Source organism: Rhinichthys klamathensis, unplaced genomic scaffold, assembly GCF_029890125.1.
Source record: "Rhinichthys klamathensis goyatoka isolate OS25496 unplaced genomic scaffold, OSU_Roscu_1.1 h1tg000206l_1, whole genome shotgun sequence".
In the NCBI taxonomy this organism is placed as follows: domain Eukaryota; kingdom Metazoa; phylum Chordata; class Actinopteri; order Cypriniformes; family Leuciscidae; genus Rhinichthys; species Rhinichthys klamathensis.
In genome coordinates, this window is record NW_026606731.1 from 2,416,500 (window position 1) to 2,443,544 (window position 27,045).

The 27,045-nt window shown below is 39.2% G+C and overlaps 1 protein-coding gene across 14 annotated transcripts in view; it reads left to right on the top strand.

Moving 5' to 3' along the window:
- Window positions 1-27,045, top strand: part of myo18ab (myosin XVIIIA b) — a 109,317-nt gene that overhangs the window by 23,928 nt on the left and 58,344 nt on the right. For 2 of the 14 annotated variants that reach the window (XM_056263422.1, XM_056263424.1), the window contains exons 1-20: window positions 6,859-7,023; window positions 7,558-7,604; window positions 8,965-10,191; window positions 11,398-11,490; window positions 11,732-11,797; window positions 12,791-12,883; window positions 13,886-13,951; window positions 14,874-14,961; window positions 15,395-15,501; window positions 16,977-17,153; window positions 17,810-18,020; window positions 18,945-19,087; window positions 19,499-19,599; window positions 19,773-19,836; window positions 19,952-20,096; window positions 22,038-22,052; window positions 23,396-23,569; window positions 23,671-23,761; window positions 24,548-24,740; window positions 25,649-25,735. In XM_056263422.1, the coding sequence (XP_056119397.1) occupies window positions 6,987-7,023; window positions 7,558-7,604; window positions 8,965-10,191; window positions 11,398-11,490; window positions 11,732-11,797; window positions 12,791-12,883; window positions 13,886-13,951; window positions 14,874-14,961; window positions 15,395-15,501; window positions 16,977-17,153; window positions 17,810-18,020; window positions 18,945-19,087; window positions 19,499-19,599; window positions 19,773-19,836; window positions 19,952-20,096; window positions 22,038-22,052; window positions 23,396-23,569; window positions 23,671-23,761; window positions 24,548-24,740; window positions 25,649-25,735 (3,225 nt within the window). In that variant the 5' untranslated portion in view covers window positions 6,859-6,986. Of the gene's footprint in view, window positions 1-6,858; window positions 7,024-7,557; window positions 7,605-8,964; window positions 10,192-11,397; window positions 11,491-11,731; window positions 11,798-12,790; window positions 12,884-13,885; window positions 13,952-14,873; window positions 14,962-15,394; window positions 15,502-16,976; window positions 17,154-17,809; window positions 18,021-18,944; window positions 19,088-19,498; window positions 19,600-19,772; window positions 19,837-19,951; window positions 20,097-22,037; window positions 22,053-23,395; window positions 23,570-23,670; window positions 23,762-24,547; window positions 24,741-25,648; window positions 25,736-27,045 lie in introns of those variants that run through there. The other 12 variants (XM_056263433.1, XM_056263436.1, XM_056263425.1 and 9 more) reach the window with 11 other exon arrangements.

The window sequence follows — 27,045 nt, forward strand, 5'->3', positions numbered from 1 at the left end:
AGGAATGGCTCCGTCTCTGTTTGGTTAAAATGTCTGTTTAGATGACAAATGGAGAATTTACACTGGTCAGTTCTTTCTAACAACACCTAAGGATAAGATCAGAAGGATTAGATATCTCTGCCTTGTGCATGCCAGTTGTTGTGTCTCTCCCATCCGAGGTCACATTTAAGTTTGCAGTTGCAGGGATGGCAGAAGAGAAGATGGATGTGTAACCTTGCTGCCCAGTCTTGAGTTCACTTCCTCCAGGAATCTTTTGGTAATGAGGATGTCCTGCAGTACTGATCGGGGGAAATGAGGCCAATGTTGATATTGGTTCTGTAAGGGTGGGCAGTATGTGTGCTTTCCATCTCTAGACTGGACTCTCAGATTCTCTTGTCTTTTCTACATGCACTCTTTCTTCTCTCTTTAAGGACTGATGCTGCAGCAGGTACCTTCTCCTCATAAATTACTCATAATTTTTTTTCTACCTTCGACCACCTCAAGCTATCACTGCTGTGTGCCCGCACAGCTGTTTTGCTGATCTTGATTTTCAGAGTTATTTCTGGCTATAAAGCGTCTCTTGCATGACTCAGGTTGATGTCCGCATCTTTGACAAGGTCTGCTGAGCTCTGTACAGTCACCCTCAGGACTGGCCATCATGTTTCTTTTTTTCCTGTGGACGTGTGTTTTCTTGCATTGAGGGGATTATGTACCGTCTGGGCTGTGATTAATGCGTTTATCTCTGTTTCTGGAGACAGGAAGATGATTTGCATTTATGATATAGACTAGAGGATTTGTCTGGGTGTGGTGTGGAGTGTGTGTGTGTGTGAGAGAGAGCATGGATTCACTTATGTGGTTTTTACTAGTGCCACTGCAATTTTTCTGGGCATTAGGCAAGATTTTATAGTAAAATTGATCCTCATGTTTTCTAGACATCAGTCTCTGTATTAAACCTAAAGCTTTTTCAATTTATATCCCTTAAATTCAATCTTGACCATGTGCATTTTGATGAGGGCCTTCATTGGGGAAACATTGTCCCTGAAAATATATTGGTTTGCTCTGTAGCAAATAATGTACCATAAAGTATGACCTGTAAGCTTGCTCAGCTTGATGGCTGGACTGAGACCTGCTGGTCCATCGTAGCTTAGATTTTTGTGCCTGGATTCACTGGATTCCAAGACCTTGATCCCAGCAGTGCACTTAGAAATGACATGTCTATCTTTTACACGTGAACCATTGCAATATCTTTCAAGATATTTTTTCATCAAAATGTAATTTTTTGATTGCAGGCATCACTTTCCAATCAAGTGCAGGAGTTCATTTTAGTTTGTACAGTGTTATTGGGCGTGAGTCTGATATTAATCATTTATAACTCTTCCTGCGTTCCAATGTAAATGATTAAGATTTAATAACATATTTGTATAGGTTTCGGGTGTTTCAGAAGTCTGCTCACCAAGGCTGTATTTATTTGAACAAAAATACAGTAAAACGGTAGTATTGTAAAAAAGTAATTTCTTACATTTTGAAAAGTAATTTATTCCTGTGATGGCAAGGCTCAATTTTCGACATCGTTACTCCAGTCTTCAGTGTCACATGATCCTTCAGAAATGATTCAAAATGCTTATTTGCTGCTCAAGAAACAGCTGTTCTTATTATTAATGTCTTATTATCTTCTAATTAAAACAGTGGCGCTGCTTAATATTTTTGTGAAAACCATGATACATTTTTTTCAAGATTCTTTGATGAATAGAATAAAAAAAAAACCTGCATTAATTTCAAATAGAAATCTTTTCTAAGAATATAAATGTCTTTACTGACACTTGATGAATTAAATGTGTCTTCTGAATAAAAGTATTCATTTCATTCTTTCAAACTTGTGAAGAGTAATGTATATATATATATTATTTGTATATACTCTTTCATACTTGATACAATCAATAAATAGTCAATATAGACAATAATGATAAATAGAAATGCATTTCAGCACTTTATATCATAAAATCTTCAAGTTCAAAGTTCTGCGGAATCTCTGGTTGGCACGGGTTGCAGGATAGAATCAAGGTTAGCTCTTCAGGGATCAGAGTGCATGCTGACATTGTCATTGTTCTGCCGGTGCTGACAGAGTGCGTGACAGTTTTGGGCAGAGGTGAGAGAGTGTTCTCGTTTGTTCCTGGCTGTTCTGTATTGCATACTCTTCTCATTATCCCGGGCTGACAGCCTCATAGCTCACATTCCTCTCCTCTTCCTCTCTGTCTCTTCCCCAGATTGGCCTGCAGTGTCAGCTCTGCCTCTGCTTCAGTCTGTCTCTCCCTCCCCCCTCATCGTGTTCTCCCACACAGCCGTGCATGCCGCCATAGTGGTCTTTAAATCCACCACACAGACACATTGTGGGCGTGCTGTGTCCTCTTCAGGACGTGCCGTAGCATAGACTCCTTGCACCACACCCCGAGCCCGAGCCGCCACAGGCCTGTACCAGCACCATCTGCAGAGCCTGTGCCATCACCTCCTCTGTCTCCTTCAGGGAGATGTCTGTATGCGAGACACGACACCCAATCGCCAGGCTTTTGTGTGCACTACCTGGAAAATGATAGCGGGAGTGAAAAGTACACTAGTGAAACGAGGTGAAAACAATCAGCCTCCCTTGACAGGGTGTGTAGACCACTGCTGGCTTCAGGCTACTTTTAAGAAGGGCTACTGCGCCCTCTTGTGCTTGTAAGCGTGACTGCCAATATAGCAAGAATTGAAGTTTTGCCTCCTAGTGGCAGGTTGTGATGTTACAGCTATGAAAAAGCACTCCCCCCACCTCTCTGCATAGAGGATATGATTGATTTTGGCCGTGATTCTTGGCTAAGACCATGAACAGTGCAGAACAGTTTGAGCTCAGCTGTGCACTGCAGTTTCCTGTTGCTTTAGGAAGAAATGCTTTGAACAGAGAATCATACTTTTTCTTTATTTTACTTTGAGAAACTTGCATACAAATAATATCAAAACATTTTTTTAATTCAATAACTTTCTACCATACATTGAAACAAAATTTTACAAAAATTAGGAGAGAAGGTTTTTCTCTGTTCCCTATAGAAAGCTATCATATGTTTTGTTTTTTTAAAAACACCATAAAAAAACTAAACTATTCTCTTTTGCTCTTTATATATATATATATATATATATATATATATATATATATATATATATATGCTTTTATTTGATAAAAAAGACAGTAAAAACAGTAATATCGTGAAATATTATTGCAATTCGAAGCTGAATTTTCAGCATCATTACTCCAGTCTTCAGTGTCGCATGATCTTTTAGAAATCAATATGCTGAATTGCTGCTCAAGAAAGAATTTCTAATTATTATGAATGTTAAAAGCTGTTGTGCTTCTTAATATTTTTATGAAAACCTGATACATTTTTTTAATCAGGATTCTTTAGCAATTACCATCGCACACCTGCAGGTAATAGATAGGTGCGTAGGAGAGAAGACCAAAAAAGTAAAAAATCTGAAAAACAAAAGGAAATCCTGCACACTATCAATACTTAAAAAATATATCTACAAATATTTATTAGCAACGTTTCGGTCTCATGACCTTCATCAGGCATATACAATCAAGATTCTTTGAAATCAGTCTTTCTTTGAATGAACAGCATTCATTTGAAATGTTAAAGTCTTTACTGTCACTTTTTATAATTTGAATGCATCCTTGCTGACCCCAAACTTGTAAGTCTCATGGACTACTATTTGGTCATTTTGGAGTTTGACAGCTCCAGTCTCCATTCACATAAAAGAGTGAGAGATATCCTTAAAAACTTCATCTTATTTATGTTTCCTCAGTGTAGAGAAAGGCACATGGTGTCTTTGGTGCTCAGCTCTTACACTGATATACATGTGTTCATTAGGTGTAAGCCACGGCAGCTTTTATTTCCAGTGTGCTCTGCGCTTTTGAAATGACTGTGTAGGAAGTGCCAAGGCCTTGCGTCATTTCCTCAACCTTCTCTCTCAGCGCTTCTGTTTTTCTCCTCTGTTTCCCCTCTCCGCCCTACACCTTTGTATCTCTCAGAGAAGAGAAACGCTAAGCCAGCGCTCAAGGCCTTGATGCTCGCTCCAACAACAAAGTTTGCACCAGCTACGGCACGACCTGCGTTCTTTGAAACCAGCAGACACCCTCACAAGTGCACGTCTGCACTGGACCAACGTTTGCTCTGGAGCAGCTGAGCAGGAGAAGCAACAGCGGAGCTGTCCATCTCCCAGCCTACATTTTTGGGGGTGGGGAGAAAGCAGGAGTGTTGCAGCGGTGGTGCTTGTTTTTTTTATTTATTTTTAGCCTCTTCCCGACCCTCTACCCCGACAGCTGTCTCTCTCCTCCTCCTTCTCTGACAGAGCAGCGTCAGGAATAGCCTATCGGTTTGCACCTCTCAAAAGGCTGCCGGTTAGTGTGACATGAGACTACTGGTTCTCAGGACTCTCTCTCTGTCTCGAACACACACATTAATGCATCTCGCCGCTTTCGTCTGCCGCTCCGCTCCACTCTGACCTTGGTAAGGGAGCAACGGTAACTGTTTGGAGCTGCTGAGGATCTCAGGTAAGGCAGCAGGCGTTGCTCATGGCCCTGGATGGGGGAATCTGTAGATCTAGACCTGTGGAGGAGTCTGTTGGCTCAGAGTACTGCTGCAGTCTGGACTCGGGCCTGCTCTGTCGCTTATTTTTAGGCTTGAGTGGGATGGCACGCCGGGAGCAATGACTGGGCTAGCTAGTGCTAATGCAAAATTCAATAAGTTTAGCAATTTCACGTGAATTCAAGTAAGGGTTTTCTTGTACTGTAGTATGTTAACGTGCCTGGTTTGTTTCGATTGTGCGGTGTAATTTGGTATTTTGAGACTAGAATGGAGTGCTGGATTGGTATTTTGAGGTTAAGTGCTGAAGTCCATCAAGCTCAATAGAGGCTTTTATTTGAGTTGGTTTGCTCTTGTGGAAAAAGGTAGTGCCATTATGTTTTGGTTATTGTACTCTTTGAGATGAATGTTTCAAATGGGTCTTATATTTTGAACTTGTGTGGCTTTTTTCTTACGCTTTTGAACGGTTCTATGACTGTTGAGTGTTTGATAGATGAAGTCAGTGGGTTATTTTGTGTATACAGTCATTGGATCATATGCTTCACAGTCTGTCTGCAGAAGGTTTTATTGATGTGGCCATAAACTTTCAGCTGTTCAATTATGTCTCTTTTGTTAGGCTAAATTGCTGATGCTGGTTTGTATTTATTCTGTTTCGGTGTAGGTTTCTTCATTTCTTGGTTGAATTATAATTAGTTTCAGGAAGGAAATTTAATTTTGTTGGCTGAATTGCGTTTAATCTCCATAAAAGCCTATAAATTGGCTGTGGCATTAATTCCATCCTTTTGTTACTGTATGTGTCCTCGAGAAACATCTAGAATGAAAGCTGTTCAAGTCTACCAGTCCTGTGTTGAGTGATAATACCACTTTCATTTATATATGCTATAGTCTTGCTATACATGGACAAATGAGGTATTTTATCATAGTAACACTGTTAATTCAAATTTAATAGTTGTTACTACTAGAAATGTATCCAGTCTGATTATAATTTCACCAACAGTAATTCTGGATTGCCTCCAGCAAACAAGTAAATTATAATAATAATAGCTGTTGTTTTTATAATAATAATAATACAATTATTTATTATTATTAATAATAATAATAATTATTATTATTATTTTAACCTTTATCATTATTATTATTAATATTATTTATATATTTTTTACAGATTTCTTTGCATATGAGAATAGAATATTTAAGGGAATCTTAATCCTTTTGGTTTCTGCTTTACAGCAGGATGAAACATTTTGGTAATATTTTATGTTGCTGTTTAAAAAAAAAATCAATTTGGTAACCCAAAGTTATCAATTTGTTACTGTTTGTGCAGCTAGCCTGTTGTGTGTATTATGATGTGGGCAGTTTCTTGCCCATGTGTCTGCTCTTAAAAAAGTCTGTGCTGTCAGTATCACAGTGCTCTGTTAACAGATAAGCATTCCACGGGGTAACTTTTTATAGATGCAGTGTGTCTGATGGCTGGAAGGCCTGGAGAAGGGTCAGTGGTGGCATGAGGGGCTTTAGGGGAGTTCAGAGTGCTGATCTGGATATGGAGTTAGAGGACGGCAGCTACATTCGACAAGCCTAGTGGGAGATCCCAGAGTAATCCATACAGCTGATGCCATACAGTGTGGTGACAATGAAGTGAAACTGCTTTGTGTTTACAAACAAACAAATTAAGATTTAGTCATCCTCATTTCATTCCAAATCTGAATAACTTTGTTGTGTGGAACTCAAAAAATTAAAATGAAAGTTGAAAAAAATTAAAGTGTCTAAGGGGCTTTCAAGCTTCCAAAAGAACAAATAGTACTATAAAATAGTCCAAATGTTGTGTGCGCTATATTATTTTTTGTGCTTGTGCTTTTGTGCAAATAACGCACCATTAGAATATATGCAAATATGAATTTGCAGAGGGTGTAGGTTTCTTTAGAAGGACTGAGGCATAGTTGACTTGCATAGTTGAATTGTTCCATAGTAAACAGGCATATTTCAGTTCAAAAGGCTTCAGTTGGATAGAAGTCAGACTGCAGCTATACAATGAGCCCCCCATAGGTCTGTCATGTGTCTCTTGTTCTAATATGTCAACAAGTTAAGAATTCTCTTCTTTTTAGGATCCTTTTAAATCTCATATTTAAATAAATAACCTTAATGTGCAACTTGAGGCAAATCCAGTGTTTAATCATCTCTTTCTACCCAACAGAGCCAAGAACCTCCTCTTGTTTCCAGCATTGTGGGTCTTGTTTACCTGAAGTTTGTGACCTCACATAACATAACTGTGAAGACCAGCATCCATTGTGCCAGCTTCTTGTCTGCTGGTCCCTCCATTTGTCACTCATCTTTCCATCCTGCCCTCCCTCCTCCATCAAACCCTTACCCGGCCCAGCCCATGACAGCAGCGTTGCCAGCATGGCATTCTCATCACGCTTTTCCTTCTGGGAGCAAAAGGAAAGTGATGTTCCATTTTCCATTCTCATCTTTCTGCACTGTGTGACATCAGCTTGGTGGTGTGCATGAAATGCACCAATGATCTCACTTTTATATCTATCTGTAGCAATATACTGGGGTGCCATGTGCACGGTTCATGACCGCACAGTTGCTAACAGCCTCTGTTCAGGGCATGCGTGTGTATTTGTGTGTTCTGGGCAGATGGAAAACATGAATCACTGTGTGAAAATGACCGGTGTGCTTTAGTGTCATGGTAGACTGTAGTTCACCAGCTCTCCGCCATAGCTCTTTTGATTACATTTTGAAAAGCTGCCGCTGGCTGGAACATAGCAGTACACTAATGCTACTGCTTAAAATGGCAAGCACTGTAAATTGGTGTCTCATTAGGCTTCAAAATTGTTACATTTTCTGGATATCTTGGTCTTTAAAAATGTCCTGCATGAAATGTGTTGGACACATCTGCATAATAGCCTCAGCATGAACTTATTGTTCTAAATCAAATGCAAATGACCTTTTTACATGGACCTTTTATAGATCAAAGAAGAGAACAAGCCAATCGCCAAGAGTTCAAAAGACAATGTAAGTGCCAAGATATTGTGCATAGTACTAACAAATTAAGTCTCACAGCTCTTTTATAATGCTCTCACAGAAAAGAGATGCACTTATAAAAAGGGAAGAAATGGAAATTGAAAAGCACTCTGTCTATTTGTCCTTAGTGACGTGTCTAATTGCATATTTTCAGTTATTATTTTCAGAATAATATGCTGTCAGTTCCAAGTCCCTCTGTTTTGACACAGGATGCAGAATTGTTGTCACAGGAAGCCTGATTGAGTGGCTGCTTCAACAATATACCATTTTTGAGAAAGAGTATTTAAGAAAAGCCAAATTATGTCCTAGCAGATTTTTAAAACATCTTTTATTTATATGGACCATTGATTCCTCACGGTCACACCTGCTGCATAGTAATTTACCTCTAAATGGTGTTATGTCGGCATGAAGATGAAGGAGTTTGTTCGATTCTTTAAGCTGTTGATTGACGTGCAGAAGTGCACACCACATGCTATGCTTTGAGTGGGAGGTCAGTGGTTAAATAAAGAGCCTGATTAAACAAACTTCCTAAATATCAGTAAAGCACCTTAATCAAAATTCTGCCTCAGTATGATTTGAAGTGTTAGAGTGGATTTTTTTTTACTACAGCCTGACCATTTCATTTCTGTTCCTTTTTTTTAATAATAGAAATTTGTTACATTTGAAAGCAGCAAGTTTCTGGTAAAATACATGGTGTTTATATTGTAGAGTAAAATAGCTTGGGCAGCTGTGAGCTATGTGCAAAAGATGGACATATGAACATTGTCTATACAGAATATCTCATAATACACTGACAGAATGTACTGGATATGTGTGTAGGGAGCAAGATGTCTGCTTGGAGAAGTGCTGTGTGCAGAATTTTTAAGAGCAAAAAGTGAACTATATTTATGTGATAGTTCACCTTTGCAATCCCGGTTCTCTCCTGCATACAAGGTGATTGTATGATATGACAATAGAAACCAGCATTCTACTTCCCTTTCTCCTAGTTTGTGTTTGGTTGCCAAGTTTTTTTTTTTTTGGTGAAGAGACTATATTTACAGCATTAAATTTACTATTGGAAGACAGTCATCTGAAGAAGTTTCATTTACCAAGAGAGTTCTAGATTCAGAGATCTTTTTACTCTACCATCAGTGGTGCCAAGTGGCCCCAATCATAGAACAGCAAATTAATCAGGGATATGTAGATGGGAACAAGACAGCATTACATGATCTGCTGGTTTTTGAGTATTTTGAGATTGTATGTAATTTAAAGTGTTATATATTGATTTAGCAATTGGTTTGTCTTCTCAGTGATTGAATATCTTTCTATCCTTCCTCACTGACTTTTGTATATGTATCTGTCGGATGATTAGTCTGACAGCGATGGCAGCCTGAATAGCCGCTCCCAGTCAGTGCCCAGCCTGGAACCTGGCAGAGGCCTACTACGTGCCAAGAGTCCTCAGCCTGTTTGGGACACAACTACAGAGGTCCAGTCCCAGTCTCAATTCAGGCGGGTCAAGAGCCCCTCACCCAACAGAGAAAAGATGGCGACCAGCAAGTTGTCTGAAGTGCCCAAGATGCCAGAGCGCTTCAAAAGCCCTGAGCCTTCTCGAGCTCCTTTGAGTCCTGAACCTTTTTTGAATGGAGAAAGCAAAGTGAATGGTGCTCTCAATGGCAGTGTCAAGACTACTGCAAGTGCCAGCCAGCCAGAGCTCACAGAGGACTTGCAGGGTGGGACCCATAAGAAGGTGGTGAAGGTGGTGCGCAGGGTGGTTAGGAGGGTACTTCCTACTGAAGAAGACAGGGCAACAATCCCTGCAACCATGTCCCCAGAACCACCTAAACCAGTTTTAGAACCACCAAAACCTGAACCAGCATCTGTACCAAAAGTTGTGAAAGTGCCTGTGTTTTCCTTCAAACATGATACAATAAAGAAGGAAGAAAGAGATGATATCTCTGCTGGACTGACTAACTTGATGACGCGAGGCAGGACCAGGGAACCTCGTCATCGGATCCGCATTAATGAGCCTGCTGAAAAAGAGGACGTGAAATCTGTAGAGAAGTCTGAAGAGAAGGACATTTCTGAACCAGCACAGAATAAAACTTTGCCGAAACTAGAGGCCTTCCAGACTCTAAAACTAGAGCAACAGACTTCATCTTCTGCTACTACCTCAACAACACATAAGTCTCCTGTTTCACCACCAATAGGGTTCATCCCAGCCTCCAAACCCAATCCATTCTCTCCCCCATCAGGGTTTGTTCCTACAACAAAACCCATAGGATTTGTCCCAATCTCAAAACCACCTACTCTTTCCCCTTCAGCAGGCTTTATTCCTGCTCCAAAACCTTGTCCTATGACCCCTGCTGGAGGAGATATTCAAATAGCTCCTTCCGTTTCTACACCTTCAGCTCCTATTCCAGATCCCAAAACATTGCCTGTTATCCCCAGTTCTACACCTGCTGTCCCAGCTGCTAACTTTGCTCCAACCGCTCCTGGTAAATCCAACACCCTTAACCCCCCAGCCCTCAAAACAGATCAATTTGCCCCTCCATCAGGGTTCATTCCTACCCATAAACAGATGTCTATAAAGAAACCAGAGGTATTGATCACAGTGATTACTTGGCTGCATGGATTGCTGTTTGAGGAGTGCACTAATGTGTATGCCGCGTACCACTAGCGCTACTGTGTTCCACCTTATATGGAACACAGTAGTGCTAATTTGAGCTAATTTCCCAAATTTTAGCTGGTTACATTGTTTCTTTTTTGCTCAAAACACTTTACCTGCATGTTTCCTTATGATTTTTAGCTCTCTGAAGTGTTGTTGAAATGGGATTTTAGTTGTGTGACAGCAGCCTTCTCCTGAGGTTCTTACTCTCTCTAATGGCGCTTTTCCACTACACAGTACCAGCTCGCCTCGGCTCGGCTCGACTCAACTCGCCTTTGTTTGGTTTTCCACTGTGTAAAAGTTGTACCTGTACCTGCTTTCAGGTACTTTTTTTCATACCACCTCCGGCGAGGTTCTGAGCGAGCTGAGGCGATTCTAAAATGTGACGTGAAAACAATGCCGACTGCTGATTGGTCAGAGAGAATCGTCACTATTCACTGCGTCATCATTGCACGCGCCAGATGGAGTATCCAGAATAACCCCGCCATTTTTAAATAGTTTGGCCAGAGATAGTTACTAAACTTACTACTATTATTATGGCAACTCGGAAGAATACGCCGTGGTCAAACGAGGAGGTGCAGACATTCCTTTGTTTGGTTGCCGAAGAGAGGATCCAGCGAGAGCTTGATGGGGCAACGAGGAACGAAAGGCGTCGCTATGACGACCGGGTACTATTTGTGGCGCTACTTTCTGCAATGGAATACGGAGCGAAAAGCGAGGCGAGCCAAGGCGAGTCGAGTCGAGTCGAGCTGGTACTGGTAATGGAAAAGCGCCATAAGTTGCCTTTCAAGTCTCTGACCTTAACTGTTCAGGCCAGGGCTTATGGTTCCTGAACGTTACCACTGGAAAACCAGCTTTAATATGCTGATCTTGCAAATCAATGGTGTAGTTGAAGGCTGTTAGTAGATCAAGTCACCTCAGAGGCCCACAGAGCAATTTACACAGAGCAACATCATAGACCGTAGATCTTATGGATTAGATCTTGAACTTGTATAGTGTTGTGGATGTTGGATGGTTGGTTTGGTTCTATGGATGCAATTTGAGAGTGGTGGACTAATCTGTGTCTGGTTGCATGATTACTGACGTCAATCCCTTAAAAGACTTGACTTTTGTGATACTGTGTGTGGTTTGGATGTGAAGGTGAAGATGACCGTACGTATGCAACCAACTCCAGCAGGGAGACCTTCTCCTGGAAGCATTTCTAAACCCACTCTACCAACCTTGTCCAAAAAGGTGTGTTCACGCTTTGCAGTGGTTAGATGACATGCCCATTTAGTTCTCCAGGAAGGGAATGCAGCATGGCTAACATAAACACTTGTGACTTTGCTTGCTTTCAACCAGGTTCTGTGTAGAGCTTTTACAATTTATCCTTTGAATAAATAAGTGTTGGCTACTTTACACAACATGTCTCAATAACAAAGCCATGTGCTTAGTCTGACTAAGACTCACCTCTTCTTGGTGGTTTGACCTATAGGAGAGTCCGCCACTGAGTCCCACTGAAGAAGCACAGAGACGGCTGGAGAGGATCTTCGCTTCAACTGTAATGCCTATCCATTCCTCCTCTTCCTCTCTTCACTTATCTTGTCTTCATTCCTGCTTCTTTGTCTTTCTCATCTCTCTCTCTCTCTCTGGTGCTAAAATGTTTTATCCAGACTGTTTTACAGTATGTGTCTCTCACTGCACTGGCTGTAGGCCTATAAATAAAGCACTTTAAAGCCTGAAAGTGTTTATGCTGACTGAGTACTCATGGGGAAATAGTTTAATACACTACATTGTTAATGAGTAAAAGGGATTTTAAGGACATTAATGTGAGCAAAGCGACTACATAGTGCCTTCACATCTAATGATTCTTAACTCTGTCTCTTTAAAAATAATGTATGGCTTCATTCCAAACTCTAGTGAACTGCCTACCTAGACACTGTGAATGCAGTTCCAAAAATCCCTTTTAAAAATAGCTGCAAAGTTTTAAACAAGCTAGCCTAAGACAAAAAACGTTGGACGATTTGTGTAGTGTTTTTAACAAAAACAATTCAAACAATTCAAAATGGCAGACAATTTGAGAGAAACACTTAATTTTTGTGTTTTTTAGTATAAAAAAAAAAAAAAAAAAAAAAAAAAAAACATTTAAAAACTATTTACCCAACTTTGTATTTATGCTATGTATTTTTTGTCCATAGAGCATGGTTAGCTTAGTGACACATGGTGATAAAACTCTGTAGCTCATCATTCTGCTCTGATGTCTACTGAGCTTAGAGGCTGTTGTTCTTGTTTTTGATAAGTCTCTCAAACCCCATGTCTGTTTTTATAACCCGTCTTGTCCTATTTATCACAATTTCATGCACTTTTTTCCATTTGCTATGTGGTGCAGTACAACTTTCGTATCTAGCAAACAGGTTTTTATGGTTCAGGCATGCCCATCTCACCTCCATGTGCCTGTTGTCCTTTCATCTGTGGGTACATGTCTCATCTTTACCTCTCTCTCTCTCATCCACTGCTGTCTCTGTGGCTGTGATTGTTTGGCTGGCTGGTGTAGCTGGAACCTGTGGCCAGTGCCTCTGCGTCGTCTCAGGTACAGGGCTCTTGTACCGGAGTGGCCGGAGTGTGTGCTCGTGTGGCCTGTTGGAGTGTAAGCCCTCTGTTCCTCTTTCTAACTCACCCCCCACCCTCATTCATGACTATACTTTTGTGCTTGCATTATCAACTTTTTTTGTGTGCCAAAAATAGATGTTTACATTTTCTATCAAGATTTATGACTTGATAAATGATAGTTTGGCTAACTGAACCCCATTGTTTACATCATATCTTTGATATAAGGATTGCCTGCTTGTTCATTGCTTATGAATGATCATTTTAAGCCAGTGTTTTTGCAGCGCATGGTGGCTCAGGGTTAGCTGTAACTGAATGAAAAAAAAAATTAGGGCAATATGTTAGTGAATTTGCTTCTGCTGTCCAGATGATCAACTTATAAGTGAATAGCAGTGGATAAGCCTTCTGATTGAAGACTTTGATTTATGAGCGTTGCCTGTTGCCGTCTCATGCCTCAGGCTCTGAACATTATCTAATTTATGTATTGCCTCATATCACTAACATAGTGTATTTATAAATCATTACATCACCTTGCATTACCTCTTGTGTAACCATGCTGTTGTTGTTTGTATCAGTCGTATATTTTCAGAGATTCTTATTTCATTTTTAATATCTATACTCTCATACACCACGTGGAACATTTAATAATATAAATTAATGCAGATGTAGAAATCTACTACATGGGTGAATCACATGAAATTATGCATCATTGCATGTAATTATATATAATTAATTATTACATATATATAAATTATGGATTATATATATAGAGGTTAATTATGACCTATTCTTGGCAGGTTTTATGATATTCTCTCTGCTGAATGTTTATTTCATACCCATTACCTCCCAGAGTGTGACAGTGCCTTATATCACATGATCAATAACCCTTTTTATTCACAGGATGCTTTAGAATGCTCTATGTGTGGAGCCGAGGAAGGCTATTAAATTGATAAATGAGTGTGTTTTTGAGAGATGCACATTATAAAGTGTTATGATGTCTAACGCTGCTCTTGCCCCCTCATGCTGGCCTGCCGTCTCACAGGGACAGGTGGAGGAGGATCCCGTGGCAATCCTAAAGGCAGACCATGCTGCTGCCGCCCAGCCTAAGGTCTGCTTTCTGCTGTGTGTGTACTGTAGTTCACCTGCCTAATCCCACCCTTGACCTATGGTGTCAAACTTGCCCTTGTGTTGTGGAGTGTTGTTTTCGCACCCATCCCATTTCATCGACAACACAAAGACCCCAGCTGTAGAGCCTATAATTATGAGACACCCAGATGGAAAAACGTAACATCAAATCAGACAATCTGGCAAATAGTAATATGGGTTCATCTAACATTTTAATAGCATTGGATTGTTATTAACTTGCACTGACAGTGGTTGTGCTGTAGTGTTTCCTACCCTTCCTTCTCATGTGCCACTGTACTTGTAGAGTGTACTGGTTTATCTACAATCATCATCACATCGTATACTAACCAAACACCAGAGGATAGAAGCATGTGAACTGGAACACAACTCCATCCCATCAATGGATCAACTGATATACTATCTCTCACTGTCAGCCCTTCACAGCGGTAGAGTTCATGTTCAGACCCGTGTGTGTAGGTCAAGCATGAGTGCAGTGGAATCAGACATGCCCAGACAACCAGAACATTGAGCTTGTAATCTGACCCCATCCATCATTTGAAGCCAGAGTTGGCTTCATCTACACCTGCAGTTTAACTCACCCCATCTTGCATGACAGCCCACAGCATTTCAAGCTTATTTAGCACTATAGACGTTGGGAAACAATGCTCTTTTTGGCTGATCTGGGACCTGTTTGTACCTTAATAGTTATTCTGTTAGCAGATGTCTCAGATCAGGGTTAAAATACCATTTTTGTGTCATTAAGTGATAGCAGTCCTTTTCCCATAAGTGTGGACTAATGCATGCTGTGGATTTGAAGCGTCAGTGATGTTTCTGGTCAAAGGCCTGTGTAATGTCACAAATAATGAGTTGTTCACCATTAATGGCTGGTGTTGTTCTCTTCACAGGTGAAAACAGAGGAGCAGATAGCTGCAGAGCAAGCATGGTATGGCTCGGAGAAAGTGTGGCTGGTCCACAAGGATGGATTCTCTCTGGGTTAGTACAAAAACCATGCAAATTGAACTCTGTATCACTCAAACTGTGTTATTTTAAGTTTAAGACTACATGAAATGGCATTCTCTGCTCATTTAACTTTAATAATTTGACTTATTCCTGTGTGAAAAAGAATATTCAGCTAGAGTAGAAGAGACAGTCATTTTAAAGATGGAGAATATTACATTTCGATGAAAGATTATGGAAACATTTTCTCTTTAAGGATATTGTGCACTTATGTTTTGCATAAAATAACACCAGGGACATTTATTAAGAAAGGGAGTCAATTTTTAGATTTTCTGTCATTTTTAACTTTCATTACTATTAAAATAAAGAGTGATTTAACAGCACTACAATATTAGAAGTCTATTGTAATTTTGTTCCACAATGATGTTTTGTGCAGTTACGTTTACTATGTTCTCTGGTATTCTCACAGCTACAGTGGTGAAGACGGAGACTGGCAGTTTACCAGAGGGGAAAGTAAAAATCAAACTGGAGCATGATGGGACAGTACTGGACGTGGACGAGGATGACGTAGAAAAGGTCAGTTTTGCAGGCTTTTTTATTGTGAACAATTCATCCATGCATGTTTCACTACTTCCGTTTCATGTTTTTATTATAATTAAAATAGAATTTATTTCGATTTGTTTCACAAACAAACAGTTCTTGTTGAAAAAGACTGATTCAGTGAGTCCAAGATTCTAACTGATTCTAACTCTGAAGAGATTCAGTGTATGATTTGTTAGACTTAATCATACTGCAGTGTTTCCCACAGGATTTTGTGAAACTGTGGTAGGTGGACCTCTGTCCTCTGCCCCCCCAGGAGGAAATGTTTTCAATATTTAAGTTAAATTCATCAATCTGGTGCACTTTGAGAGTTCAAAATTAAGAGCTCCAACCCATGTTCAGTGTGCAAATTGAACAAAGAAAAAAGATTGTGCATTGACTACTTGTACCTGAACTTTACATCACAGAAAAGAGGTTTGAGTCCCCTTTAGTGTCTCAGTCTACATTACACTACATAATAATAATAATCCCATGACAGTAATAGCCATATATTGTAAAACAAATGCACTGAAAAATATATATTCTATTTAATGAATGGGAAGCACTGAAATTAAGCACTATTTGTGGTGGTCAATGTTGATATTGTGGCTGGCTTCCACAAATAAATCAGTGTATGGGAAACACTGAACTACTTACTACACTAGTCATGCTGTGCTGGTTTTTGAGTGCTGCCAGGAAATAGAATAGAAAACATGCACTACACGATCTCATCTAATTTCATCACTTACAGTTCAGATTGCAGACTCGCAATGGAAAACAATGATTCCTTTCACCGTGGCGCTGCGGATTCAAAAGCAGAATAGATGTGTATTTTAATGAACCTTAAGGTTTGCAGGGCTCGTCCACAGGATTATTTCTGCTTCTATCTGGCCTGAATCCAGAGGGTTAGACATGCACAGGTGGGCCCTGGGTACATGCAGAGGGTGGGAGAAATTGAAGACAGGATATGGGTCATAGAGAAACAGGTGGGATTTGACCCAATTTTTTTGAATGGACAGATTGACTAATATAGACACATTCAAGTCTAATAGAATAGTTTGGGAGGTCAGTTCTGCCATTTTCAGAGTTTGTACTATTAGGCCTTGATGAGACATATGTTGGGAGATATTATCAATTCACTTTCTGCCTGGCTCAGTCGCTTAATATGCATACCCCCGGCGAAGGCCAGCTTGAAGCTGATGATTTCCATAATGTCAAGGCTGACCTCAAATCAAGCTTTTGAACCATCTGTTCAATGAGGGAATTGCAAAGCTCGATCCAGAGTTGAGCTTGACAAGTTTTAAATTGCATTCAACACTTGGCATGAAGTCTTGAGGCTATTATGGTTGAGGCACCTCAATTTAAAACCTCTCACTCTCTTTTTTTTTGCCATATTAAGGAATTTTTCCACTCTTCCCATTCATGCTTTCTTGCATTTAATGACCTTTAACATTTTAAACCCCTCAACCCAGGCGAACCCGCCGTCATTTGACCGCTGTGAGGACTTGGCAGCTCTGCTCTATCTGAATGAGTCCAGTGTCATGCATTCTCTGCGCCAGCGATATGGAGGAAACCTTAACCATACACACGCCGGACCCAACATGGTGATCATCAACCCTATCAGCGCCCCCTCCATGTACTCGGAGAAGGTGAGAGCCCTTTCATGTTATCTTTCACACTCCTCACATCCAAATCAGCTTACTTCTCTACTATATAGTATCCGAATACAGAATATTCATGTAACAGAAGGTGGAAAATACTCACATAACCATCTATTTCTTAATCAAATGCATTATTTCACGACAGTATGTGATTATGGACGAAGCTATTCACTGTGGCAGCAATGTATTATGGGTACTATATTTTATACAACCCCACAACCCTTCATTGGTTAAACGCAATAGGAAATGGGCAGCAGAAAGCTGCTAATGAGCTTTATTGGATTTCATGCAAGATAAAGTAGCAGCCATAAAATTTTTCCGCAATCCAGAAGCGCATTTCTTTTGGTCATCTGTCCTAATTAAGTAAGTATCTGTCCTAATAGCTGAAACTATGATATATATGAAAATGTTATTGTACTTGTGCCTGAGAGACATTCGCACCAACTTTCTTTTCAAATTAACAGCTATTGATTTCCTTTCATTGGTAAATTTATATTTATGGGTTTACATTTGAGGCTTTCATTATTGACTTTTCTGTTGTACAGAAAATAAATGCTCTGTAACACATTAAGATTGTTAGATTATTAACTTGGCCTAATGTTTTTCGGGTGTGTTATGTTTATTTTTTCTCTCTGTCATTTCAGGTGATGCACATGTTCAAAGGCTGTCGACGGGAGGACACAGCCCCTCATATATATGCAGTGGCCCAATCCGCCTACCGAAACCTTTTGACAACAAGACAGGACCAGTCCATTGTGCTTCTGGGAAAGAGCGGCAGTGGCAAGACCACAAACTGCCAGCATTTAGTCCAGTACCTGGTGTCCATCGCCGGCAGCACCGGAAAGATTTTTACTGGTACATTTACTCACCCACCCACTCACCAACCCTCTCACCCATTGACCCACCCATTCACCCGCCCACCCACTCAACAACCCACCCAACCACCCACCCATTCACCGACCCACCCACTCACCGACCCACCCACTCAACAACCCATTCACCCACCCACCCACCCACCAACCCACCCACCAACCCATTCAACCATCCACCAACCCATTCACCCATCCACCCACCTACCCATTCACCCACCCACACACTCAATAATCCATTCACCCATTCAACAACCCATTCACCCACCCAATCAATAACCTATTCACCCACCTACCCATTCACCCATCCACCCACCTACCCATTCATCCACCCATTCACACACTCAATAATCCATTCACCCATTCAATAATCCATTCACCCATTCAACAACCCATTCACCCACCCACTCAATAACCCATTCACCCACCCACCAACCTATTCACTAACCCACCCGAGCCTAGAAAAACAATATACCTTAAGAATGGCTCATTTTGGCCAATATAATATCATTGAGCAGTTCCATTTTTATCTGCATATTATTTCACCATGTGCTTGAAAAGCTTGAACAGCCTGTGGTAAAGGGTGAATGGATAGGTGTCATGTGGTCACTGGAAATGGGCTCATACAGCGTGGCGAGAGTGAGAAAGCTGGGAAGAGGGTGACAGATGAGGGCTGTGCTAATGATGCCCACTAAAGCACTCTGATAATTAGCCATCATCAAGGCCTGCTCAGCCCCTGCTTGGTCAATAATGACCTAATGAAGACTACAGTGCTCATCAACTATACTATTAAAGAGGCCGTGATGTTATCTGCATGTGTTCAACTCTGAATGCAGGAGCCTCTCTTCTAGTGCGGTCACATTAAGGAGTGAGTCCTTAACAGTTAAATATTAATGTGTGTCTCCTCCAGCTGAGAAATGGCAAGCGGTCTACACAATCCTAGAGGCCTTTGGAAACAGTGCCACCTCCATGAACAATAACGCAAGCCGTTTTTCCCAGATCGTCTCGCTGGATTTTGACCAGGCTGGTCAGGTGGCCTCTGCCTCCATCCAGGTTTGTGGATATACATTGTACTGGGTCATATCTAAATAAATATGCACATTTTTATAAAAAAATATTTTAAACAAAATCTGCTCACCCTGTCACCATTATTTCCCCATTTGTTAAGGTAATGTTCAGTTTCATAAATAATATGAATAAAACAATTTGCAATTTAATGAACACTTATATTAATTAGCTGTCTTATAAATTGTTTTAAATAATAATATGGTATCATCTTAATAGTTTTAATAATATTTTCATTATTAATATTTTAAAAAATCCACCAAAATTAGGAAAGCCACCCATTTTGTGCAATAATACCCCTACTGTAATTATATAATAATTTGTTTGTTCTGTTCAGTTGTAAAGTTGTGTTAACTTTATTCATTTTAGGACTCATGAATTTCTTTCTTTTATATATAGACCATGCTGCTGGAGAAGCTGAGGGTGGTGAAACGACCAGAGACTGAGTCCACTTTTAATGTCTTTTACTACATGATGGCAGGAGCAGACAGCACAGTCAGGTGAACTCAGCATCATTTTATGCAGATTGAAACCAGTGTACTTTTGCTATTTAATTTGATCATTTATTTTGTCTGAGAAAGCTTTCCGAGCTCTCAGAAGCTTGCACTATTGAAGACATCTGTATATTGACTGTATGATTTAATAGCTTGATTGTATTTCCATTTTCCCGCAGAACGGAGTTGCATTTTAACCACTTTGCAGAGAACAGTGCTTTTGGGATTGTGCCTCAATCTAAGGTTAGTTTTAAATAGATGGAGTTTGTCAGCAGCAGAGACAAAATCATTAAAAAAATATTTTGGTTTTTAAAATATTAGAATTCCCATTTAACATTCTTTGTGTGTGTGTACACAGCCTGAGGACAAGCAAAAGGCATCACAACAGTTTACTAAACTGCAGGCAGCTATGAAGGTGCTGGGCATTTCCTCTGATGAACAGAAAGCTCTGTGGCTCATCCTTGGTGCCATATATCATCTTGGAGCTGCAGGGGCCACAAAAGGTAATGCTGCACTGTGGTGCATCATGGAGTTACTTTCAAGCAAACCCAAGTCACCAATAAGCATAAACCCCCTTAGCAAAGCGTATTTATAAATTTTAATTTCTTGCTTTGATTCTACGTCTCCCCCTTTAAGCCCTGCACTGCTGTCTCAGTGCTAATTTAGTTCACAGAAGTATTCGACAGCTTTCTCTTTACACATCCGAACTGGAGAGCATTAATGAGATGAAGCATTTAAAGTGCCTAACAAGCACAGAAACAGAGTTTATTAATTAAGGCCGTCTTACTGTCTGCTTACTGAGCTCAAACAGAGAACAGACAAGCAGCTCAGGAAACAGTTTGATGCGGAGGAGTTTAGAGATATGTGCGTTTCTTTAGCTCTAATGAGGATGGATGGCTCAGTATTCACAGTCAGTGATATCACTTCCCCCTCTTGCAGTCAGATGTGGATGTATTAATGAACCTTTTAATCACCAGACTCCAAACTGGACTATCTACATGCTGTCTTCTAGAGTCCACATTCATGGCAAACTTTCTGGAAATTAATTGAATCATCATGGAAATTTCCATAGAGAATATACTTTGTTTTTAATTTTAGTTGTTCTTAGCTCTAAAACATTTCTTTTACTATAAATTGCTCATTTTGTGAGTGAAATTTCTATAAAAGTATTATTTATTGACAATTGGATGTGTGTAGGGGCTTGAATTTGAATACATGGCCTTCTGTCTGTCTTGATTTATATGCGATGTGTACTAGTTCGTTGCTGATATATTGTCACTGCAGTCACTAAGTTCCTCGGTGTCTGCAGTGCATCCATTCGTTCTAGTCTGGTACTTTCTCCTGTACCTGCATGCCTTCCCTGCATCTCTTTCAGACAAATGCCTTATTTCTCACAGGAGTTACTAATGCTGCTTCAGTTTCCTGAGTTGGTACTGAAGACTAACATTACCTGACACTAAACGTAACAACTGATAAACCTTATTGTTTATTTATTTTTAGCAACAAGTTCAGGACACTGCCTAAATGTTTCTAAGACATCTTTGTCTCGAGTCACTCAGTTGTACCTAGCTGTTCATACAGCAGGGGGCAGTGCAGTTCTGCCTTATTTTGTTCTGTCTGGGAACTGTATTTACTTTGGTCAAGTCTGATGTTATTATTCTTCTCAGTACAGGCAAGTACGTTCTGGTAAAAGACTGTAAAATATTTATTTCATAACAACAGCTCGATATGCACTATCTTTCAGACAGCAGAGACATTTATAATGATTTATGAAATTTTCTAATTCTGTTCTTTTGAACTAACAATATTATGGGTTTTACTGTGTTTTTGATAAAATAAATGCAGCCTTGGTCGTGTTTCAAAAACATAAAAAAAAAATCTTACTGACCTCAAACTTGTGGACGGTAGTAAATATAATAACCAAATACAGAGAGCAGTAACTACTGACTTATGCCAAGTAGTAGTAGTAATGCTGGATTTATATAAATTATATATATATTTTATATAAAGAATATATAAAAATTTACAAGAATATGCACATTATGCAGTAATAATAACTATTAAGCTATGAAGTTTAGTTTATATATAAACTATAATAACTATATATAATTTTTCTACAAAATAAAAATGAAAATCATGATTAATTGTTTGAGTCTAATACTAGCCCTAATGCATTATATCATCCATTGGCCACTCTGCTCTATAGACATCATCATCATCATCTATCAGACATAGGAAAAGCATGTATCGGTCGATTGCTAATTGACAACTAATTAAAGTGGAAACGTGTCGAGAAAATACATGGAAGAGCCAATAATATATATGTATATGCAAGAGTTTGTGTGCTAACGATTGCATCTTGGTTCCCTTTTTGTACAATACTGAAGAATGTCTCATGTTCTAACCTCTTCTTCTCTACTTGCATGTTGCATGCTGTTACAAAGCAGAGACGGATGAAGGTAAAGAGCATGAATATTATATATCAGCACAAGCAAACACCTCATTTGTGTATGCGTGTGTGGTTTTATGCTGTTATCATGGTTGCCAGACATTTCCATTTGCATTCTTATTGTCTTCTTTTCTTTCTACTTTCATTTTTCTGCTGGGCTTCTTTTCTTCAGAGGTTTATAACCATGTCTTAGTCTTGAAGCTTAGATAAAACTTTGGTGGGAATATGTGCGGGTGAGGGTGGGGAGCAACGTAACTTTGTTGTCTTTTAAAGCTCAGGCTCTCTGATGTTTCTCCATGTTGTAGACATTTCATTTCTGCAGTGCTTTTCTGTTGTTAAGACGCAAACACAAATAAAAAGCCTGTTCGCTCTCAGTTCTTGTTTATTTTTGGCATTCATGTATTCCACCAGAGGCCTGCGTTGTTTTCTCTCTCTCTCTCTCTCTCTGCAACCTCTTCTGGTTGCGGCAACATCACTGCAGCTTGCGTGTCACTCTTTTTGTGTATAACTCTGTGGTTTGCTCTGGGGTCAGTCGGAGCAATATTTGCTGGAAACAATTGAAAATCCTTTAAATTTCTAAAATCATTTTAAAAAGCTGACACATTTTTGTGATGTCTAAACACTAAAACTCACAGACATAATCAGACCAACTTTGACAGTTCTGAAACTTGAGTTTTTTCTTTTACCGTTAGTGGTTCTCAACAGTGGTTGTCAAAATTTGTTACCAAAAAAAATTTTGTTCACATTTATTTACATTTATTCAACCAAATATTTATTTGATTAAATTAATCCAAATGTTAATCTGATATTTATGTTTAAATAGTCAAATAATTATATTTGTTAATATTATCATGAGCTGTATATGGCCAGTGGTATGCAAAATTAATAACATTGGCATTTAATGTAAAACATTTACAATAAGGTTTTAATTTATTAAAGTCTTTACCAAGTAACAGATGGATTTGAATGAAAATACCACAGAGATTAACTGGACAATAAATTGAAACTGGGAAGAGTTCTCTTTTTCAAAATTGATATAAGCATAATCATACTGTTAGTTTCATTTTATTGTCCACGGCCTGAATAAACCTGCAACATTTTGTAAGGTCGTAACCCACCAGCTGAAAACCACTGCTTCCAGACAGTTTCAGTATTCGGTTAAAATTGCTACAATTGTTACAATTTGGTATAAATCCTTATTAAAATTCCATATCCTAAAGATTATATAACTGTACATAAATTACATAATCAGTGAAATTGTTTAAGACTTCCCTCAGATACCATTAGAGCCCCACAGTCATCTGTGCTGCTTCATTCGACATGGTACTTACACCTTCCCTGTGCATCCCACAGCGGGCCGGAAGCAATTTGCACGTCACGAGTGGGCCCAAAAGGCGGCTTACCTCTTGGGTTGCACCCTCGAAGAGCTCTCGTCTGCTATTTTCAAACACCAGCCCAAAGGAACCTTACAGAGATCCACCTCATTCCGCCAAGGACCAGATGATGTTGGGACAGGAGACAACTCGGGTAAGATCTTTGACAATACAAGACCTCTGATACAGATGAATTGTGTTAGCTGGCTTTGGCAGTATTAATCCTGAAAACGGTGTGGATGATTTCTCTCACAGCTCCAAAGATCACAGCTCTGGAGTGTCTGGAGGCCATGGCTGCTGGGCTCTACTCTGAGCTCTTTACTTTGGTCATCTCACTTGTTAACCGGTAACATTTATATCCTCTCATGATCAGGACATACATTTACTTTTAAGTAACTTAAATTTAACTAAGACATATTTGTCACCTGGTTTATTTTCAACCAACGTAATGTGTTTTCCCAACCAGTGGCAGATGGGGTAATGGGGTAACCTGTTTGAAAACAGTTTTTATTACGGACCATATTTTGTGAATAATATTGTGTATACAACTATTTTAGATGGCCAATAAACACCATATATAAGACATTATTTAATAACTTAACTTATTCAATAATAAATATGAAATGGTTGATCTCAATTGTTTCGCACTTTAAAAAAAAATCTTTGAATGCATCAAGTGCCTCAAAATGTCTTTGTACCGTTCAACTGGTATACCATTTGACATTTATAGTTTTTTTGAGGTTAAGCATTAGTGAAAGGTCTAACAAATGGAAAAAAAAGAAGCAAAACACAACAATCATTTTTAACAATATAAATAAATTAAAAGAGCATTTGTCCCTTGATTGCCTGTCATTTGTGTTATTAATGATAAAAAACAACAATATTTTGATGAAAACATTATTATAATTTTGTTTGGTGGCACTAGTGGTGTACACTATTTCACATTTAAGGCCAAACAATGTCCTTTTCCTAAAAAGAACATAAAGATTAGTAGTAGGAATAGGCTTAAGTTACCTACAGTACAGTTTCAATTCAATCCCAGGTTCAATTGTGAAAGAGAAAGAAGCCTGTATTGTTTGAGGACTCTAACCTACATTAAATATGTATCTGTTGTTTGTTTGTGCTGGTTTAGAGCGCTGAAGTCGAGTCAGCATTCCCTGTGCTCTCTGCTTATTGTGGACACTCCAGGATTCCAGAACCCAAAGTTAGCAAAGCGTGACCGCGGCGCCACCTTCGAGGAGCTGTGCCACAACTACGCCCAGGAGCGTCTCCAAACACTTTTCCATGAACGCACCTTTGTACAGGAGATGGAGCGTTACAAGGAGGTGCAGCAGTCCATCCTGTTACACCCATCAAATTATTCCTTTTTTTTCTTAAATTAATTATACTCTCAATTCATTTGGGCTGAGATTAGCTGAGTTAAATCAATGTTGATTTTATTAACGTGTTTGTCTAAGCGGTCATAATCAAATCTGCTTGCCTTGTTACCAAAATCAATATACATTCAAAGTTCGTGAGCCAATCATAGATTCCGTTGAGATAAAGGTGCTGTAAGCAATGTTCTGGAACTCCCAACACACTTCAAGTTGTCAAGTTGTCAATTCTGTGCTAAAAATAAATCTCTTTTTGTAAATGCATGGTATAGAGCTTATCGTGAATGATTAATCCATGTAGGTTTCATTTTGACATTTTTTTTGACCTTGTAATTTTTAATCAAAATGTCATAGCTCACTTTTTTGGGGAAGATGACAGACTTCTCTTTGGTGACGTGACGTATGCCGGACTTTTCCAATCATTTAGTCAGTTTAAACCCTGCCCCTTCACAATCGACTGCAAGCTCGCATACATTTTTGAGTGCAGCACCCACATCTCAAAATCCAATCAACTGATGAATAATTTAAAAAAAAATAATTTTTAAAATTATATAATTTTTTTTTTCCCTATATCAGATATTTCAGGACACTGAATTCAGTGAGCTGTCTGAATGCCATGCCATGCCATACAAAACGCTTACAGCACCTTTAATCAAAAGTCTTGAAATGATCAATTTTCATGCTTGAGTTTTGATCGATACTGATTTTAAGCCTCTTGCATTTTTTTTTTTTGCCTCAAGGCAGTAAAATCATAGAACAAGAGAAATTCTAATGATTGGACACTTGAAAAAAATAGACACTTTTAACCTGAAATCAGTTTGCAATCATAGCTGACTAACACTCCCTCTATCCCTGTTTAGGAGAACATAGAGCTTGCATTAGATGACATAGAGTCCAGTACATCACTGTCTGTAGCAGCTATAGACCAAACCTCAACTCAAGCATTGGTAAGCAACTCTCTCTTCCCCACATCTCTTCTTACCTCCTCAGCTTTTTGTAGTGCATCCCAGCCTGTCCCCAAAGGGGCCTTATCTGGAGAATGTGTTCTTTTCAGTCTCGGCTCTGACTTGAATCGCTGATGTTTTCCCTTGTCTCCCACAACTCTGGGGAAAATTCATTTTGACTGCTTGAAAGTTCTAGTAGATGACTTTTTTGTCCTTTAGTTTGTCATTTGAGTGTGAACTCTACCTCAAAGTTGTTATCTATGATGACAAGTTATTATATTGTCATATCTAGCCAGTCATTGCAGGAGCAGCGTGTCAGGAACGTGCCTTTCTGGGATGTTAATGATACCGGAGATCTTCTTTTTCTCTGTATGTGTGGGGGTGGGTAATGAGTGGGAAGCGCCCTCCCTCTTCCTTAGGCACAGCGTTCAGAATCTTTGTTAATGAAAGCACTTTTCATGACATTGTCTCTCTCACAAACTGTGTCGGGATATTGCTTAGTAGTCCCGTCAAATATGAAGCGTATTGGCATCAGACACATGTATGAGGGTTTATGTATATTTCTAGCTTAGATATTATTTCTAGCTTTGATTTGACAATGGAAACTATTGTTTTGGCAGCATTTCTTCTTTGTGTGTAGTAGTTGGGTAAAATGATAGCACATAAAATTAGCTACAATCAGAAATAAAGGCATAGTCACAGTAGAATGATGTTCATGTTAAAAGTAGTTCTGCTAAATATTTTTGTGGAGCCAGTGATGTTTTGTTCAGGATCCTTTTAATAATAGAAAATGCTTGTCATTATAAATGTCTTTACTATTTTGCATTAAATTGACTGACAGTAAATTGACAATAGTGTATATTAATTTTAGTGTGTATTCTTGACCGAACCTATATGAGAGTAGTGTGGTCACATGTTACATGCTACTTTTCTCAGAACTGTCAACTTTATACTGAACACTACACAGTATAGGACATTTTATTTAGTCATTTTCTAGAAATTGCAGAAACCAATTTCCATTAGTATCTCAGGTAAACATCTTTACTTAAAAGATCGAATTAATAGATGTAGAGGCATCCTCAGATTAAAAAAAGGATTTTAGATTAGAATGGTTCAGTGATACATGACCATTTGCAAAGACTTACAAATGGAGATCAAATGAGTGTGTGATTTATTTCTCTGACAAGCTGCTTTTCGTATCACTATAAAGTGTTTTGAGTGCCCCCAGTGGTTGCGTTCACCAATTACAGCTTCGCGACTTGAAGAAGATACACAAACACATGCCTGTGCAGTCATATAATCTTTCCTTTTAA